The sequence below is a fragment of the Dermacentor albipictus genome, chromosome 1, assembly GCF_038994185.2.
Source record: "Dermacentor albipictus isolate Rhodes 1998 colony chromosome 1, USDA_Dalb.pri_finalv2, whole genome shotgun sequence".
Taxonomy (NCBI): Eukaryota; Metazoa; Arthropoda; class Arachnida; order Ixodida; family Ixodidae; genus Dermacentor; species Dermacentor albipictus.
In genome coordinates, this window is record NC_091821.1 from 402,570,604 (window position 1) to 402,589,458 (window position 18,855).

Here is an 18,855-nt window from a genome sequence, read left to right on the forward strand (position 1 = left end):
CCGACAACATCGCCCCCGCACGCATTCCGTGTGTGCGAGTGAGAGAATGCAGGGTGAGCCGACCATAACAGCTCAACCTCGCGCACGCAAGGAAGGAAAGGGGGGAGAGTGCGCGCCGTCTTTAGTCGCATGCAAGGCAGTGGTAGGAGGCGATGGAAGCGGGGAGGTGGTCGTACTACTCCGGCGGCTGCTGCATATGGCCCGGCCACGCGCGGGTCTACCTCGAATGCGATCGACGATGCGGACGGAGTCCAGGCATCTAGGCACACCGAGTGGCAATATCTTCGCGTGCACTTAGTTCGCGTTGAAGCGAAAAGCAGCATCAAGGTTGATTTGCTCGCTCCTCCTGCCACGCTTCCTCACTGCAGTGTTCTGACAAGGAGTTTCCACGGTCATCGAGTGAGATGTGTTCAAGCTTGCCTGCGGGCGCGTGACTCGATGCATGTTGATTTAGTTACTAAGCGAATATTTACGTGTTTATATGGCCGACAAAACTAGTATCCTTACTTCGTATAGCTGTCTACTATTATGTTTTCGCAATTGATGCTTCGCCTTTCGGGCTATACTGCTACTTATTTTTCCCTCACCGCTATAAAGGTCCCCTTCAAGTGCCCATATACCGCTAATACCCATTGCGCTTACATATATTTTCAGTATGCTTTGTTGCATCTCCTCTCGCGACGTTCCAGTCTTACAATGTGTAGTTTAAAGTAATAGGGCGTTACACAACGCGTGATAATTAGTTCAATTGAAAGACAATTGCAGCGCACACAGGAGGTCACTGGAGTACTTGAGTGAAAAATGTGCATGAAGTTTTTTATCTCGTAAATAAGTTTCATCTCAAAAGTCTCATGTATGTTTTCACTCAAGTTTCATACTACTTTCCCTCTCATCAACTTGGCGAGCGAAGTCATTTCATACGAGCCCCGTATCCACCGGGGCTGTCCATATTGGTGTTGAATACCTGCGAAACAAAGGAGCTCGAAATACCTTTCGGCAGCGCAACTTTTGTATAGAGAAAATTCACTTTCTGCAAGAGCCTGCAGGCACCTACTTGAACCAGTTCTGAGGCTGGTTCTACAGACTTTCCGGCAAGGTTGTGCAGCATTCACAGAAACGGCTGAAGCGAATGCGACAGGCTTCCATGGAACAATAGAGACAAGAGCAATGAGGCAAAGCAGCGGCCCGAGCAGCACGCTTTCGAGAACTCCACCATTTAGAATATATGTATCGCGGGTGCTGAGAGGTGCTGTCACTTCAATCAATAGAAGAATAGCACGTCTCAGAGGTGGAAATTCACCACACACCCCACACCGCTGCATTGTTTTTTGCCCTCTCGGCGTACATTTCATGCATAAAGAATCTTTGTACAATTGGATTTATTCAAAGCCAGTGCTATTTTGTCAAGGAAGAAGAGCTTGGAGGGGCTATTAACAGCGCCCGAACACACTACTCACACTTCAAAAACTAGTGCTGGTCGCCTTGCAGTAGACACGCCGAGGCAGTTGTAGTCTTTGCGGCGTAAGAAAGGCTTGATGGGTCGTAATGGGGACTTGCCGGATGTTAGAGGCATTCTTTTAAAAAGGAGGTTACACCATAATATTATTCGCTGAGGAGTCTTGGTAGACTTAGCTTCAATATTTATGTGGGGGTCTGCGCAATCCTGCTCTCATTGACTAAATTGTTTGTGCTTTTGATATAAAAAAAGAGCTGCAACACATTGCTCACAGAGGGTAATGTTTCTAAGAGTTCTAAGAAAGCTCTCTTAGAACTGGCCATATTTGTGAATAGGCCAGTTACTCAGCGAGAGACAGAGTGAAGTATTTTCTTGTACTACACACACGCTTATATACAGAATCGAACAGTGATTCCGATGCATTTGTCGCCATTCGTTACGAACCCAATAAGTCGTTAAAGTGCTTATACCGCTTCAATATTAGGGTTGCTTAAAATAGGTATAATGTAGCCGGTTTTATGTATGCCATACGTGATCACAATGAATAAGAAATGAATATGTAAAATTCTATCTGTACTGTCTGAAGGGTCGTATTGAGTACGTGGTATCTGCGCACCCTTTTATAGTTTTCATCTCGCTCTGAATTGTATTATATATGTACTTGATGTGATGCAATTTAAAGCATTTAAATTAATTTACACTGTGAGAATACAAAACCCATTCTGAAAAGTCGCTGCACAAGTCCGCCTTAGGAAGAGTATTGCCATGATAGGCAAGGACCAGAAAATACAGGATTAAGTTCATCGGAGTCTGAGACACCACGTTGTTTGTCGAGAAAAGGTGTGTATCAGACTAGGCCAGATGCTTCTATATATGAATACGTTTTTTTGCCCTTACAATGTTGATATGCGTTGGTGGCAATTTAAGGACCGCCAAAAAGCTCACAACAGAGATAATTCGAAGGGAATGTTTTAAAAAATTTTGGACGGCATATGCAGGAGACCTATTGAGCGCAATAAATATTGAATTATGGAAGTCTTGCTGTCCCAGAACATTCATGTATTGCCTAAGCAATGCGCAGAAAAATATGAATATAGATCTCAATCCCAATAAGTTGTCACCATTAAACATCTCTAATATACATAAAGACGTCACCATATATGTCAATCATTTGCAGAACTCCTGCATAAGCATAGCCGTCTTGCTTCCTTTAAACTTAAACAATCGCAATGCAATGAAGAAAAAATGGCTACGTCACTATAACCCCTGTAAAGCTATTAGTTTGATACCATAATGTATGCATCGCTACGCACAGCATTGAGTGCTATAGCCTTCATGTAACGCTTTGTTCCAAAGGGCGCGGAGGAAAACGAAGTAGACGGCATTTCGGTACTTCTTTTGGTATTGGTTTTCTTTCATTTGCTTTTCCTGCTTCGATAACTTTGGCAAAGGAGAGGCAATATGTCTATAGGGCCAGCTTTCTACCGTACCTTTTATCGCCTTGACTCCACCAGAAGGCAAGCCAGAAAAGCGTAGACTGTTTGCGCATTTACGTCCTTTGTTATTATTATAGCGTGGCCTTCTACGCGCCCCCGCTTTTTGCTCACAAGTTACAGGAATAATCAGTGTTCGCTCACAAAGCAAATCCAGTCATCTTTGATGACTACGGCTAAACGTAGCAGTGCTCCAATTAATCCGATAGCAACGCCTGAATTGTGGTCATTACAAGCCGTCGTTAGACATGTTGGATATATCCTAGTCGTCAGTGGTCATTACAAGTCATTTCAGTGACTATTAGTCATTACTGGTTATTACTAAGCATTTGTAGTCATTTGCAATCAATTGTAGTCGTTACAATTGGTCGTTAGACATAATGATCATTTCGTAGTGATTAGTAGTCATTGCAAGTCATTAGTAGTCCTTTTAGTCATTTCTACTCATTACTACATATTTCTAGTCATTTCTAATCAATTGTGGTCAATATAAGCCGTAGTTAGATATATTGGTCAATTCGGAGTCATTAGTAGTCATTACTAGTCATTACTAATCATTACTACCTCCACCAATCTCTATTATAACATTATTATTCGAGAACTGTAACTATCAATCATTTTTATTCTTTCATCTGTCTTCATACGGCGTGATGACGCGTCGGCGGACACTCCGGTGGTCAGGTCTGCTGGCACATACTTCACCACGAGCCTAGGAAGGCTTTCGCCGTAAACAGCCAGCGTTCATCTGGACAAACGAAAAGCGGCACCTAAATGTCCATTGGCTGCGACGTCACGTCACGAGCGTGCCTAGACGAAGCAGAGCGGATGAAAGGTGGCAGCTGCTGCCTCATTAGCGCACAAGGTGTTGCGTTAAGGGGAGAGGGCATAACCGCGACGCCATGTCAGTCACCCTCACTCTCGGAAGCCTGTGTAATTCACGCATTCCTCGTCCGCGCAAGCTCTCGCCTCCGTTCAAACTGCACCTCGGTAAACGTTATGGATAATTAATGTATAAAATAGAAAATAAGTGCGAAAGAAAATAAAAACATGGAGGGCGCCTAACTTTCGCCTTTACGAGTGGAACGCGATAAAATTCAAAGATTTTTTACTGCTTTTCACGCTTCCCGGCTACTGCGGCTTACCTAACCGTACTGTTTTCCAGGAAACACTGGCGGCGAACGCTGTGAACGAAGGCGAGCTTTTTGATATTTTTTTCCTTTCCCCTCACGGCGGGCGCCGCCCCTGTCGCGGATGTGCGAACACGAGTGCGTTCTGGATGGTGTTGCAATGAACCGAGCAAGGGGCGCCGCACCGTCTATGACAGACCTCAAACGGCAGCTGGAAAAGAGGTTCGTGTTTGTGTTTCCGCCTAACATAATTATGTTTTCTCGTATATTCAAATTAAAATCCGACGCTTTCATGTCTTTACGCTGTGTGGAAGTCGTACCTTACGAATTTTCTTGAGAATTCTACTTTGAATATTCAATTAGTTAAGTGAAACCTATGCGTCATGCGGAGGGCCTGCGTAGTTCGTGACGATTTTTCTCAAACAGACAACGCAGCCGACGCCGACATCAGACTTTCTGCGACACAGGGTCCTTAACGCTATCGCGTTAAAGCGTTGGCGGTATTGAGTTACTAACCTATGGCCCCACACTCCGAAGCCCAGTGTCTTACTCACTGCGCTAAATGAGCGTCTCCTAGATAGCAAGGTTGTACAATTTCCTTGATGAGGTGGTGCTACTTGGACCGAAATTTCCATTGCCGAGCCCGGTAGGACGAAAGCGATGACGTCAAATTCACTGTGGCTTACTCGACAGCATCGCCATGAGATTCTACGGCAGTCAGGCAAGGTAGCATGACGTCACGGATCTACGTGCTCCGGCCTCGGCCAAGAGTCTCAACAAGCTCGCTTTTCCGCAAGGAGTACATAACTCGAAGCACCGCTCAGCTGCGTTCAATTGGACATTAATACTTTTGCATTCACAAGTAATAAGGAGTCTTAACGTGTCCTAAGGTATTTTTATTCCAATCTCCTTACGTCAAACTTACGTAACCACCGGCGCAAGCATTGGGCGATGACCCGCAGCGTTGTTTAAACAGCTTCGAATCAAACGCTCTCCTCGTTATTAGGAGGTCTGATTTGTTTGCTTTCAAAGCGATACCATTACCTATTTTGACTGGTTTTTCCTCTCTAAGTGGCTGCAAGATGCGAGGTTGACGCAGAAGGGGAGTGTTTCGCTGTGGCAAGCGAAACACTCAAAACACGCGACGGAAGGTGACGCGCTTCCTCCCTGCTTTCTGCCGTTGCGTGCACGAGCTCGAGCCGCGGTCACCGGCTCACCCTCGCACGCGTTTTCTCGCACATACTCGCACTCGCACATGGCGCGTGGCGACGATATTATCGTCCTGGGATTTTAACGATACCTCACGGCAACGCCGACGCCGAAAGGCGCAATGCACCTTGAGTGTCCATATAATTTATACCGCAATAAAAACACCTGGGGGAACCAAAGTTTTGCAGAAATGGCCATTGACAGATGGTGCAATGGAATGCACTGCTGCAACGCCTCACTAGCCTTCGGGCCCCTAACGGTGCCAAGACCAAAGCCTTAGCACTTAAAAATGCGTACCTCTCACAGAATCAAGGGGGTATATTATAGATCAGTAATCTTTACAAACCACAAAAAACTTGATCCAGTGCTTGATGCTTTTTTTTTTATTCTCATCCCGTCTGTCGAATGATGGCAACGGACCACATTAGTCTTCTTAGTAATGTACATACATCGCGCAAATGGCCACCGCGTTATCTTTGATTCGACTGCGATGCCTTTATTTGCATGCCGTGTACAAAGCCAGGTGTTTTATTAGCGTGTCATCTCTTAAAGCAGCATGATTTCTGTAATGATAAGCCATTGTAGATGTCTGTAGCGTGCGGCTCCGAGTGTAGGTAACAACGGCAGTTTTCAATTGAACATCTTAAGAACAATATATGTTGCTGCTGCTCACATTTCGCACCTGATAATGAGAACCATTATGTTTGGTTCTATATACAGGGTATTCTATTTTTCTTTGCTGCATCAATTTTTTTAACGATTGCCTATGCAGATACCGCAGTGCAACCCTTGATCTAAATCACTAGATGAGGCGGCCATTATTTCTACCGGAAATCAAAACGTTCAATCGAATAATTAACGCAACTACACTAATTAGCTTTTTAGGTATTTACTTTACGCCACATATTTATATCTACGAATTATTGCCGCTGAGTTTGCAAGGCGTACCCACTTGGAACGATTACTATGGGCAGCCCGAGTTCCGAGATAGAATAGTAAGCTGTTGGGCTAGTTGGTTTGACATTGTTTCTCCGCAACGCTTCTGTGCTCCCCTTTGTAACGATAAGTTCCAAGATATTATGCTTAAAGCTATCAGTCGAAATGCATTGGTGCTCCTGCGAGTTTTGTGCTTCAATGCATAAAATAGCGGTTTCTTAAAGAAGTTACTGTAACGCCAGTGCATTTAATCAGACACTGAAAGTTATTTCAGAACTAGTGCTGTCCATAGAATTCCTTCCAAGTGGAGATGCCGTGCAAACTCAGCGGTTATAATTCGTATATTCGAATATGCGGTGCCAACTAATTAAAAAGCTAATTAGAGTAATTTTGGTAATTATTCACGTGAACATATTGATTTCTCGTAGTAGTAGTGGCCACCTCATCGTGTAGTTTAAATCAAGGGCTAGAATTGTGTTATCTGCCACAGGTAATCTTTAAAAAATTTCGCACAGCTAAAGAAAAAGCACCCTATATATAGAACCATTCTGTATATTCGCTTCTAAATCCAGTTTTATGTTATAGTTCGTTTGCAATTTTGTCACGGGTATACAACTATATTTACACGATGTGTTAACAAGAGATCCGTAAACAGCAGCTGAGAATCTCGAGAGGCTATTGCCACTTCGTCGTCTTCTCAGTCATCGACATGGTGCTCTTTTCTCACCATAACAATATTGTGCCTTCCTTCGTAAAATTACGCTATATTGTTCCGCAGGTATTCAGAGTTCAAACCTGATGCTATTTGGACCTACAAGTAAGTCACAAGAAAGTATTAAATAAGATCAACCTTACTACAATGTGCATAATTTGTCGATAGCTTGTGTCCAGAATTAAGTTGCTGCAGTACACGACGGGTTACTAGTTCTCAATTTCTGCTGCGACTCAATTCCAAGACCAAGCATGTTTTTATATTGCTACTGTCGACTAACAACATCGCAGAAAATGATGCGACTTGTTTTTCTCTTCTTTGTCTCTTTTTCATGTTGAGCATTGCACTGTAAGCATCCAGATTAAAGAGTGGCAGTGAAATTACCTCGCAGTAATCACTGAATCAATTTTGTCAGAAATTGCACATGCCTTCCCCCGTTACTCCATTGCGCCTTTTTAGTTCACGCATTCGGTGCGTAATTGCCTTGAAATAGGATATGCACAAGGGCTTAGGCGATATCTCGGTATTATACCAGATGGTTTCCGATTGTATCTTGCTTAAAATATTCTATATGATTATTTCATCGAATATTTCACCTGCATTTTTTTATCATCTTGTCTTGCACTACCGGCGAGAAAGAAACAGACGGCCAAGAGCAAGTGGCGAAGTATTTCCGCATTCGCAAGCTTCACATTGTGGTAGCCTCAACTTAGGCCTACATGCCTTTCTCGGCGGCGTCGTAGAAAGAGCGCTCGGCGGCCAAACTTTCTGTCGCGCCAAAGCCCCGTCATGCTGGTGGCCTAGAGCAGTGGTTCTTGAGGGGAAGGAGAAAAGGCTAGCGCTATTTTCTGCAACCCATGCGGGAGCACGGCTCAGTGCCAGCAGGGTGGAGGGGATGGGGATAAATGAGAGAGAGGGTAGGAGGGAGAAAGGTAGAGGGTCGTAGAGATGGAATCGAAGTAGTGGCCGATCAGGAAGCCCGAGGTGGTGGGATGGCCGTTAGGCCATCCGTCTTTGTAGAAATGTCCTATAGTCTCGCCGAGAGCCCCGACGAGTCGAGGTACTCGACGACACTTAGGAGGGCTGGTAGCTGATTACGACAAAGGTAGAGGATATCTTCCTGTCGTGAACATGGGAGTCCCAGGCGATGGAACTTTTGCAGAAGTCGACCGCGATGCTGCAGGTGAGGAGGGCAGGCCATCAGGAGGTGTTCCAGAGTTTCTGGTTCACCACAGGAGGCACAGGCTGGTGAGGTGTCTTTCCCAAGGCGGTACCGCGGGCTGCCGTCCAGTAGCAGCCAACTCGCAGCCAGAGCAGCAACGAGGCATCGCTTCGTAGGAGGCCGTGCTGTGGAAGAGGCCGTGGAGGCCGGCCCAGGGATACCCGTTTGTCCGGGTGGCAGGCGGTGATGTGCCGGCGCAGATAGTGGCTCGAGAAGACTGCGGCCGTTACAGCAGGGCTGAGGGGGACGCTTGAGTGGTGGGCACTTTTTGCCAGAGTGTCCGCGTTTTCATTGCCCGGGATCCCCACGGGTGCCGGTAGCCAATGCAGAGACACTGAGCATCCTGCGTCCTGAAGGGCCGTCAGTCTTGAGGAGAGTAGCGCTACCCCAAGGCTAGCCCTGTCAGGGTTCTGCAGGCCGAACATCGCCACCTCGGAGTCGCAGATGATGGCTGCCGGGGTCGCTGGTAGCTGCTCTGCAAGTAGGTCCACAGCAAGGTGGAGTCCTGCTAACTCTGCTGCGGTAGAACTTGCGTGCCCCGGGAGACGGCACAGCTTGCTCTTTCGTAGGGCCCATGCAACGCAGGCTGCTGTGGATGAGCCAGTCTCCGGTATCACGGATCCATCGACGAAGATGTGAAGGTGGTCCCCAAGTCTCTCTTGAAGAAGAGAGGCTGCCGTCTGCTGTAGGGCACATGTTGGGGAACGGTTCTTCGAGACACCTGGCAGCTCCGTCGAGATAGGGATTGGTGGTCGATGTGGTGGGCGAGGCTGTACAGCATTTGCAGGCGTGTCCCCTATGACCCCCTTATAAAGGCCACACAGCCGTCCCATGTGTGATGCTGGCCGGGAGCGTAGGCGGGTCAGGAGTGCTTGACCATCTGCGGCATGGTGTAGGTGATCAATGTGTCGTAGCCCCTGTTGTAGGAAGAGTAATGACAGGGGCCAGGCACCTGCCTCAGCCAAAGTGGCGGCCACTTGTGAGGTTCGGCGAACGCCAAGCCAGAGCCGTATTGCTGACCGATGCTCTAGCTCCAGTTTCCGCAACAGGCATTATTGATTTAGGAAGGGAGGGCTCCATTAGCGACTCTTCTGCTTTTGGGAGCCCGAAGGAGAATCGGGTGAGTCCTCTCTTGGCTCGTGACTCCTGATGACTCGTCTTGATTTCGTCGCGAGACTCCATTCTCAGTGGTTGCCTTTCCTCCCACTCCCATTTCTTTTGGTCGGACCTGTGAGACATTGAGCGAGACTGCATTTATGTCGCTGAAACAACTGACATTTCTTCGGAGGCTTGCATGCACTTCGCCTGCACAGACTGCCATGTTTTGGCATAAAAACGAAGAGCTCGAGCCTTACATCGATTATTTGAATTCCCAACTACTTATACTCAATCCGTGTAAGCACCAGCTGCAGAAGCAACGGTGGCAAGAAATGTGTCATAAAACTAGCGCGCTGGTGCGGTACGGCGAAACAAATATTGCTACATCGGCAGAGATTAACGCCCGCAATACGTTAGGCATGAGCGTACTGCGCTTGATAGTTAAGAAGTGTACGTAGTGCAAGGTCGTGAGGGAAATTGGGTCACACAACTCGGTTTAACGAAAGAAAGATTTTGTACGAATCAGTGCCTCATTCTTCTGACACACTTCGTTGGCTTGAACGAGCCTTTTCTTTACAAACATATGCTTCAGCATTGCATCAAGCTTTTTATTTTAATCTTCAAGATGAACTATACGGCACGATTATGCTTATTATCCGCATATTAGTATTCCGTCGTTGCCGCGACATTATCGGCATGTTTCGAGTAAAAACGCTCATCAGACTTGTTTGATTTTAGCCTCTTAGAGGACCAAGCCAAGTGTACAGTGGCGAGTGACACTTTCACTTTGATAAATTAGCGCCTACCCCAACGAAATCAAACGCTGGAAGCCTTCACTAAACCTCGCTCAGTGGTAATGACAAAGATGCCATCCTTTATTTCCACAGACGTGCTTCATGTCATGTTCCAAGACACTAAAGAAGCATAAAAATCTCTTGACTTAACATTTGCCATCCGCTCAGCTTTTTAAAACGATGCTTCTATGACACTGTTGATGAGAATATACAAAATACATCTGCCGTTCATTAGCGCCACGTCTTTTCTTTTTACTAATTTGAACTTTGTAGTCTACCTGGGAAGACTACCATATTACATGACAAGCTGTGGTTGGCTAAACTTCTATTGGCATTTCGTTCCTATTTATTTTCTTCTGCCTTGAGTCATTGTGTGTGTATATATATATATATATATATATATATATATATATATATATATATATATATATATATATATATATATATATATATATATATATATATATATATATATATATATGTAGCTTAAGAAACCCGCATTTAAAGACACCAGGGACAACAAAGGAGCACTTACTTTTACTGAATAATGAATTTAAACAAATGATAAATTAGTGGAAATGAAAGTGAATGCAAAAACTACTTGCCGCAGGTTGAGAATGATCTCACGTCTTCGCACTACGCGTGCGATGCTCTACCGATTGAGCTACCGCGGCGCCGTTCTCCCATCCACTATCTGGGATGTTTATGTGTTATTACTATAACTAACCCTGCGACAAGTTGTTTTTAATCCACGTTCATTTGCATTAACTTATAATTTCTTCAATTCAATAAGTAAGCACCTATATAACCTGTGTTGTCCATGGTGTCTTTGTTGGTTCTTATGCTTTGATTAATAAATATCGGGTCGCTCGGTTAACCCCCTTTCCTTTCTCTTACCTTTCTTCTCGTTCACAAACACGCACGCGCACACGCACACGCACACGCACGCACACGCATGCACACGCACACGCACGCACACGCACGTGCACATGCACACGCACACATGCACGTATATATATAATATATATAATAAACGAGACGAAAGGACACCGAGTGGCCCGATTTGATATGGATTCGCACTATCAGAAATCAGCAGTGTGCTTCCCTTGAATTAAGCAACTGCAGAGACATAGCAACGCTCCCCAATGGTTCACACATTCACTTGAAGCTGGCGGGCGTCCCGTACACGTACCACGAACAAATCCGCAGCCAAAGCACTCTATTATTTTTTACTCATTCTGCGCAGAGTCATCAGTTGTTATTCCACGATCGTTGCTTCTCCTCCCATGCTGCACTAAGACCCTGCATCACTCCGTTCTCCAAGGACGACTGACCCGCCCCGCCTACGGCATCTCATACTCGCAAGAAAGGAAGGAAGGGTGCAACGCCGTTGGGAGGAGACAGCTGTGCGTACTACCACTTTGTTATACCTAGTATGCTTCCGGCGTTGATCGGCTGCTTGCCGGATATTCTCACCGGAAGCGTTTGTGTTTCTTGCCGTCTGCGATGGTCCGTGCTCACGGCAGCAGACGAAGTTTGCCCCGTTTTTCTTTTGTTGTAACTTTGGTTTCCGTGCAGACCTTTGTTGGCATTTTTACCTGCACGTGCGGCTAAGAGCAAAGCCATCATTGGCCAAATATGAGCGCTGGCTCATCGCTCGCTGAAAGTATCCAATAAATATATGCGTCTGCTTGTAGCACAGCTGGGGCTGCCTCAAACAACTGAGGGCAGTATGGCCTTAGGCGGTATCGCAATGTGGATGGGCACTCTCTTTCTGTTTTATATATCCGTATTCTATCCATTCGTTTCAGCTATCGTACACAGATAAGCGATCATTACTGCGGCTGTTAACGAGGTACCACTGAGCGGGCGTGAGACAAGGCAAGATGCCGCCGAATAGAAACGAGTGCTTGGTGGTGGCGGTGATGGTGATGGTGGGTTGTAGCTGCAGACGGGCTTCTCCTGGTGATAGAGACTGGCAACTTCTCCACCTGAGCGTCTCTTGCAGTGCCAGTCGTGTATTTACCACCTAACGAACAGATCACTCGGCCTTAGAAATATGAGAAGGCGTGAAGCTTCCTTGAGGGCTGTAGTGGGTAGTTTTGGAAACACAAGGTGATGCAGCCACGCAGATGAAAGACCTGTCTTCTGTAGGTTCTCAAGAGGGCGTACCTTCCACTATGGAACTTTAGGTGTGACCAGAGCGAGTGTTCAGTGTTCCCCGTCTTATTTAACGCAGTATAGATCGAGAAATTGGGACGTTTCATCATGATCGAATAACCCTGTAGGGGTACGCAGACCACGTCCTTATTCTATGTTATGGAGCGGCTTTCGCTAAACTAAACTGCTTGGTTACCTAGGGCGAATGTGGTGGAATGCAAAGCTCACGAAAGTAAGCACGGATGTCCAATTTCATGGGTTGACTGCTTTTTGGTACTTTGACTTGAAGGGGACGGGATAGTGCTGCGCATACGAAAAACACCAGCTCCTTTGTTTCCAGATATTTCAGTGTTAGAGGAGATCCACTGAAACTTAACTGTAAAGCATGTGCTCTTGATGTCTGTAACAAATGTTGTTGCAGAAATCTGTGATAGTGACCTGCGTGGGAAATCACTGGATAGCAAACCGCGACAAAGTTTTTGCAAAGCATACTTCGGGTCTGTAAGGATCACGACATCTTGGGCAAGTAATATTTTTGGTTTACGCGGGGCAGAACTTACTGCTACATCCTTTCAAGCGTTGATGAGACAAGTAGGCCCAGCCAGCCAGGCCATGTAGATCTAAATTTGGTATACGAAACGCAGCGGTGTGCGTCCGCCTTGAGGGACTCATTTGTATAATTGGAGGTTATTCCGGTAATTCGCGGGGAAGTGCCGTATGTCGAACTTTACATCTCTAGATCAAATAGCGTAACTTTGAATGCCGTCTCAGTATGTTTACGATGCAAGCAAGGTGTTCAAATGTTCAGGACGGGTCTATCTTTCCTTTCTGTCTCAAGCAAGACAATGCAAGGGCTCGAAGCGTGTTCAACGTTACACAAAAGCCTGAAAATGTCCTGGTATCTATACGTCGTAGAAAAGTCTTGCAGGTAGAAAATTCAGTTAGTCGTTGCAAAAAGTCAAGAGAGCCTGAGTCACGTGAAGCCGAACGGGCAATGAGTCAGCTTCGTAGTGCATTGTTTTGTCCGAAGCTGGTTGAGGAGCTCCTAAACATAGTCGAAGGCGTTTTTTTATTACTTCTAGGCACTAGTACTGGCTGTCTGATGGTGAGAATAAAGGCTGCTAAGGTAGTATCCTAGTAGTAACCAACACTGAATGTAGCCGTATCATGAACGTCACGTGGATTAACGAGCAAATACCAGCGACGTGAAGAAGCCCATAGAGCCTATGGGAAGACGACGCCACAGCGTTTCAACAGCGCGGCGCCAAAGTAACCTGTAGTCCCGAGTAATATTTCGGAATAGATTCCTGGTGAGCAGTGAACATCGCAGCCACCTAAGCTCAACTTCAAGCTTGGAGTTTTTCACTTCATGCCGGGAAATAACATGAACGACGATTTCTGCGCTGATAGGGGCAGGTCAAGCGTTCACAAGTGGGCCTGAAGAGCACTTACTCCTCCTTGGACTATTCAGGTGAAACGACGGTGCAGGTAGCCAATGACCCACATGCAGCGGTCATTCTCATAGTTGACACCGCCGTTGTAGTTCACCGACATGATGCGTGTCGGAGACGAGCCCTGGTGACGTAAAAGTGGCAAGCGGAAAATAGTACACTTCCCTGTTGTACACCACGTAAAATGTGCTCCGTCACTCATATCAGCCCCAACAAGAACTCTTATGCGGCGATCATTCAGAATTGCGTGTATGAAGCGCGAAAGTCAACCGTACACGCCTATCGCTTGTAACCGGGTGATGACGGCTGTTTGAGACACACAATCGTATGCCTCCGAGATATCAATGAAAAGAAGAAATTTCTTCAAAATCATTCGCATTCTCGTGTTCTTTATGGCTTAGCAGGATCTACACGTTATCTTGAGGGCACAGGCCCTGCTGCATCCCAGCCACCCATGATGCGAGTTTCCAGCCCTCTTGAATGTAGCAATTGAGTCTTTTAGATACCATCATCTCCAGCAGCTTCGCTGCACAGGTCAGTGGCACCACAGTTATCAGTCCATGGCTATAGGATCTTTTCCTGGTTTCAGCACCGGCCCCACGTATGCTGCTGTTTTTCATAAATTTAGTGTGTCACCTATCAGCTACAGTTCTTAAAAATATTATTTCAGCTCGCATCATCGCTTTTCTGGTAATTAGTGTGCATCTTGTTACTAAGAAACACGCTTTATCTGCAGTTTCGTACACGCTATGACAGCTTAGTGCTGCTCATCTCGATGTTGCGCGTACAATCCCAGTTACGGAGGCCGCATTTTGGTGGGCGCATTCATATCTTCATGTGCATGTTGAAAAAAAAAAGAAACCTAAGCTTGCAGAAATTGATCTGAAACCCCGTTATGGGCGCGTGCATCTTATTCAGACTGTTGTTTCGGCACGTAAAACCCAAGAAATATTCTCTGTTTGCTTGTTTCATCTGTCGTACAATAAAATACTACCATTCCAAGGGAACTCATATTTGAGAAAAAACAAACTTGTCGAGTGAGTTTCCGGCACCAGTGTTTCTCAGGCGCTTTCTTTTGCTTCTTCTGCACCTTTGCTTATGCAGCTAGCTGGCTATTGCTTACGGTGATACTGGGTATTGCTTTGATACTGTCAGTGTCTTTCGAAGAAGTACTCCACTGACAAAACGAAAGAAGATAATGAAGACACTTTGGATTTACAAACAAAGAATCTGCAATTGGTGCCAAATACAACGGTAAGCAATCTTCGTACCAGCAATCAGAGTGTCTAAATTGTTATACGTCGTGCTGCTGCTGACGACACATTGATAGCCATAGTAATGGGCCAATTACATCTTTAAAATTTTGAGGTTGCTTGATGTGCAGTTGAGGCTTGCGAATAATTACAGCTGGAATTCATGCGAACGCGAGAAGGAAAGATCGTAATTTATAGTCATGCGTTAGCTAGAGCCCCCACGCTTTCTGTTGGATGTGAAGGAGGTCGAAATTCCGGTAGCAAATTAAGATATATATATTTATATAAGTATATATGAATGAGAAGAAAGGGAGCCAACCGAGGGGCCAATTTTTATTAGTCACATCACAAGAAGCCTCCAAACACTGACACCAAGTACAACATAGGGGAAATTACTTGTGCTTAATGAATGGAATAAAGAAACGATACATTAATGGACATGAAAGTGGATGAAAATTTTACTTGCCGCAGGTGGGGAATGGTACCACAACCTTCGCATTTCGCGTGCGCTGCTTTACCAATTGAGCTACCATGGCGCCGTTTCCCCATCCACTTTATTGGGGACTTGTTTCCTAGTAGAACCCTGGGAGTATTAGACAGCGCCACCACTGACAGACCTTGGCGGTGGATGTAGAACATCCCTTGTGCCGCAGGCTTCATGAGAACGTAAACTGTTTCAGGGGAAACGCGACCGTTCAATAAACCCACACATGCTACCTGGAGGCATCAATGTTGCCTGATTCGAGACCCTCGTTACGTAATAAACGGTTGTTAGATCGTTCCCCGCCTGCGGCAGGTTGTTTTTTCATCCACTTTCATTTCCATTAATTTATCGTTTCTTTATTCCATTTATTAAGTACAAGTAATTTCCCCTATGTTGTACTTGGTGTCAGTGTTTGTGGGCTTCTTGTGATATGACTAATAAAAATTGGCCCCTCGGTTGGCTCCCTTTCTTCTCATTCATATATACTTATATAAATATATATATCTTAATTTGCTACCGGAATTTCGACCTCCTTCACATCCAACGCATGACTATAAATTACAATCCTTTCCTTCTCACTATATACATATATATATATATATATATATATATATATATATATATATATATATATATATATATAATATAATATAATGGGTAGTTGGAGAAGTAGTTGGAGAAGGTAGAAGAGAGGTAGAAGGTAGGAGGTAGAAGATAGGAGATAGAGATAGATAGATAGATAGATAGATAGATAGATAGATAGATAGATAGATAGATAGATAGATAGATAGATAGATAGATAGATAGATAGATAGATAGATAGATAGATAGATAGATAGATAGATAGATAGATAGATAGATAGATAGATAGATAGATAGATAGATAGATAGATAGGAGATAGATAGGAGGTAGAAGGTAGGAGAAGGTAGTTGGAGAAGAAGAAGCCTTTGCCCTGCAGCGGGCGTAGCAAGGCTGATGATGTTGAGGATGATGATAATTCTGTGTGTGTGTGTGTGTTTACTTTTAGGTGTTCAACTAATCATATTCCGGTACGTATAGCAGTTTACGAAATTTTAGTCAGTGAACTTGCAAGGTGTATCTGCTTCCAACCAATTGTGAGGGTGGCATTGTTTTCGAGACATGTGCCGCTAAACTTGCTGTAAAAATGCACCGTCATTTTGCTTATTTCTTTAAAAAAACAAAACGGGGTTTTATGCATTGAAGCACAGATACACACGGAGGGCTCATATATGTATTAGGCCACAAGCTTCGAGAAAATTTTAAAACTGCTGTCATCTTGAAAACTCGTTCGAAGTGGATACGCCTTGGAAGCTCACTGGCTACAACTCGTAAATCCTAATACGTGCCACCATATTACTAGCTAAAAACCTAATTAGTAATTTTTATATTAGTGAGCTGTTGCGGCGTAGATAAAAAAAAACATTCTTAAAGTGGGCACCAAGCTTTTGCTTACTTTTGCAAACAAAAGAGCCCAAACACTGCGGCAGTTCACCCTCATTCAAGCTGAAATCATACCGTATGAGTATTATGCTGAACAAACAAATCTCTACGGTTGACATTTAGAAGACGCGTCATATTCCATACATTCGGAGAGAGTGAAATATTACAGAGTTTTTTACCACGCAAAATTATGCACTGCATTCTCGCCACTCTCTCAGAGCGCACATTCGCCATCGGTCAAGGATCCCCGACCGTCACTTAGCCACCCCACCAGCCGATAGACCTCAAGTGACCTTTTCAAGAGTGATTAGCGCTGATCAAGTGTGCATACCATCATCTTACACACCGGCGGCGAAGCCTTCATCTCCCCTGTGGTGCCTGGGAGTGACGTTCACGAACGCCTACTCCTATCGTATAGGAATGGCCGAGAGCCCGGTTTGTGACTCCTGTGAATGGAGAAGAAACCATCGAGCCCCTATTGTGTACGTGCCCTTGCTATGACGTACAACGCCTCTCTCTGCGAACAACTTTAAGCCGACTGGACTCAAGAACGTTTTCCGAGTCAAAGATACTCGTACCGTGGCCACATCCATCACTGGCACGAAAAGCGATTCGTGCACTAGCATACTACTTCAAGTGCACCGGCTAGAGATACCGCTTATTTATAGGGTCCCTGTGCATCCTCCCACACACACTGTGTTTACTCTCTACCTTTTTTCCTGTTTGTATTCCCTTTCCGCAACGCCCAGTGTAGGGTAGCCAACCGGGTGCTTGTCTGGTTGACCTCCCTGCCTTTCCTGTCCCTGCTCTCTCTCTCACTATCTCTCGCCACCGCTGCAAATATCACAAGGCTAGAGCTTCAAGGCTGCGCAGTGTACACCATACACGATTACTCCAGCGCCCCGTTACGTACGAGACCCAATAACTAGTGCGATCTCTCAACAGGAGGTGAAAAGAACTACCCTCTCTCGAAAGACTTCGCCCGACTGCTCGAACTTCTTTTCTATCTTCGATTTTGAAAGCTTTGTCACCCTAGGAGCGCAACCGGTGGCACTGCTGCGTCGCACGTGGATTTGTGCGATTACCTCAGGCATTCCGGTGTTTATCTTGCGCTCCCGAACTCGGAGCAGGGAGGACGATGATGTTTGAATTTGTTAAGATTTTGATGCGTCGATGGCTCCGATGCGCAAACGGCCACTTCGGTTAAGAGTGAGCTTTAGCGTGACTCCAAACGCAGATGCACAGAAGTGTAAACAAGAGGGCCTCGCCCCCAGAGAGGGTGTGGGTGGGAGGGGGGTGGGTAAGGGATAACTGGTGGTTGGTGCCGTTTTACGTGACCAATATCTCTGACCAAGATCTTGTCGTGGCAGAAGCAGTTTATTTACGCGAGTGCAGCAGCTGGTTCGCGGTGAAAACCGCCGAAGTGAGCCCGATGCATTCCTCTGCGCCGCAGTCAACAGTGTGAGCTCAATATTCGCCGCGCTCATCAACATGTAAGGACTGTGCTGCGGCCGCTTTACTCTTACCCTTCAATATGGCAAATGTGACTTTAATTTTAAAACCCTGTTGCAAGAAATTCACCGGTGCTCAGCGAACGCAATTCACGCTGCAACTTCGAGGGGTAGACAACGACTGAATTCCTTTTATCACCATCTCTTCTATGCAGTAGCATAGAATAACATACCAGAACAGCAACTTTTATGTGAACGATGCGTACGACACGCATTGAAGAAATTCCACCCTGATCCCCGAAGCTGTTGTGTGGAAGCCAGAATAGATGAAAACACGTGTGGCTTCAATAAAAACACACACCATGACTTCTTTTTGTGGAAGATGTGATTGAGGTGCACTTCGCATTGTTCATAATACACTTGCACTTTTTTCTTAAATAGTGTGACACGTTGTTTTTTACTGTTGCTAGAGTGTTTTTGGGCATGTATTTACCTATGGTATACCACACTGTTTAAAAAACTCAATTTCGGAAGTGTTGTGTAATCC

The 18,855-nt window shown here is 45.4% G+C and overlaps 1 protein-coding gene across 1 annotated transcript in view; it reads left to right on the top strand.

The window, feature by feature from the left end:
- LOC135903601 (uncharacterized) overlaps nucleotides 1-18,115 on the top strand; it is a 193,898-nt gene extending 175,783 nt beyond the window's left edge. Inside the window, exons 4-7 of the mRNA XM_070532121.1 lie at nucleotides 7,000-7,038; nucleotides 11,294-11,453; nucleotides 14,814-14,912; nucleotides 17,076-18,115. Coding sequence (XP_070388222.1) covers nucleotides 7,020-7,038; nucleotides 11,294-11,453; nucleotides 14,814-14,912; nucleotides 17,076-17,358 — 561 coding nt within the window. The 5' untranslated portion in view covers nucleotides 7,000-7,019 and the 3' untranslated portion in view covers nucleotides 17,359-18,115. The remainder of the gene's footprint in view (nucleotides 1-6,999; nucleotides 7,039-11,293; nucleotides 11,454-14,813; nucleotides 14,913-17,075) is intronic.
- The last annotated feature ends 740 nt before the right edge of the window (nucleotides 18,116-18,855 follow it).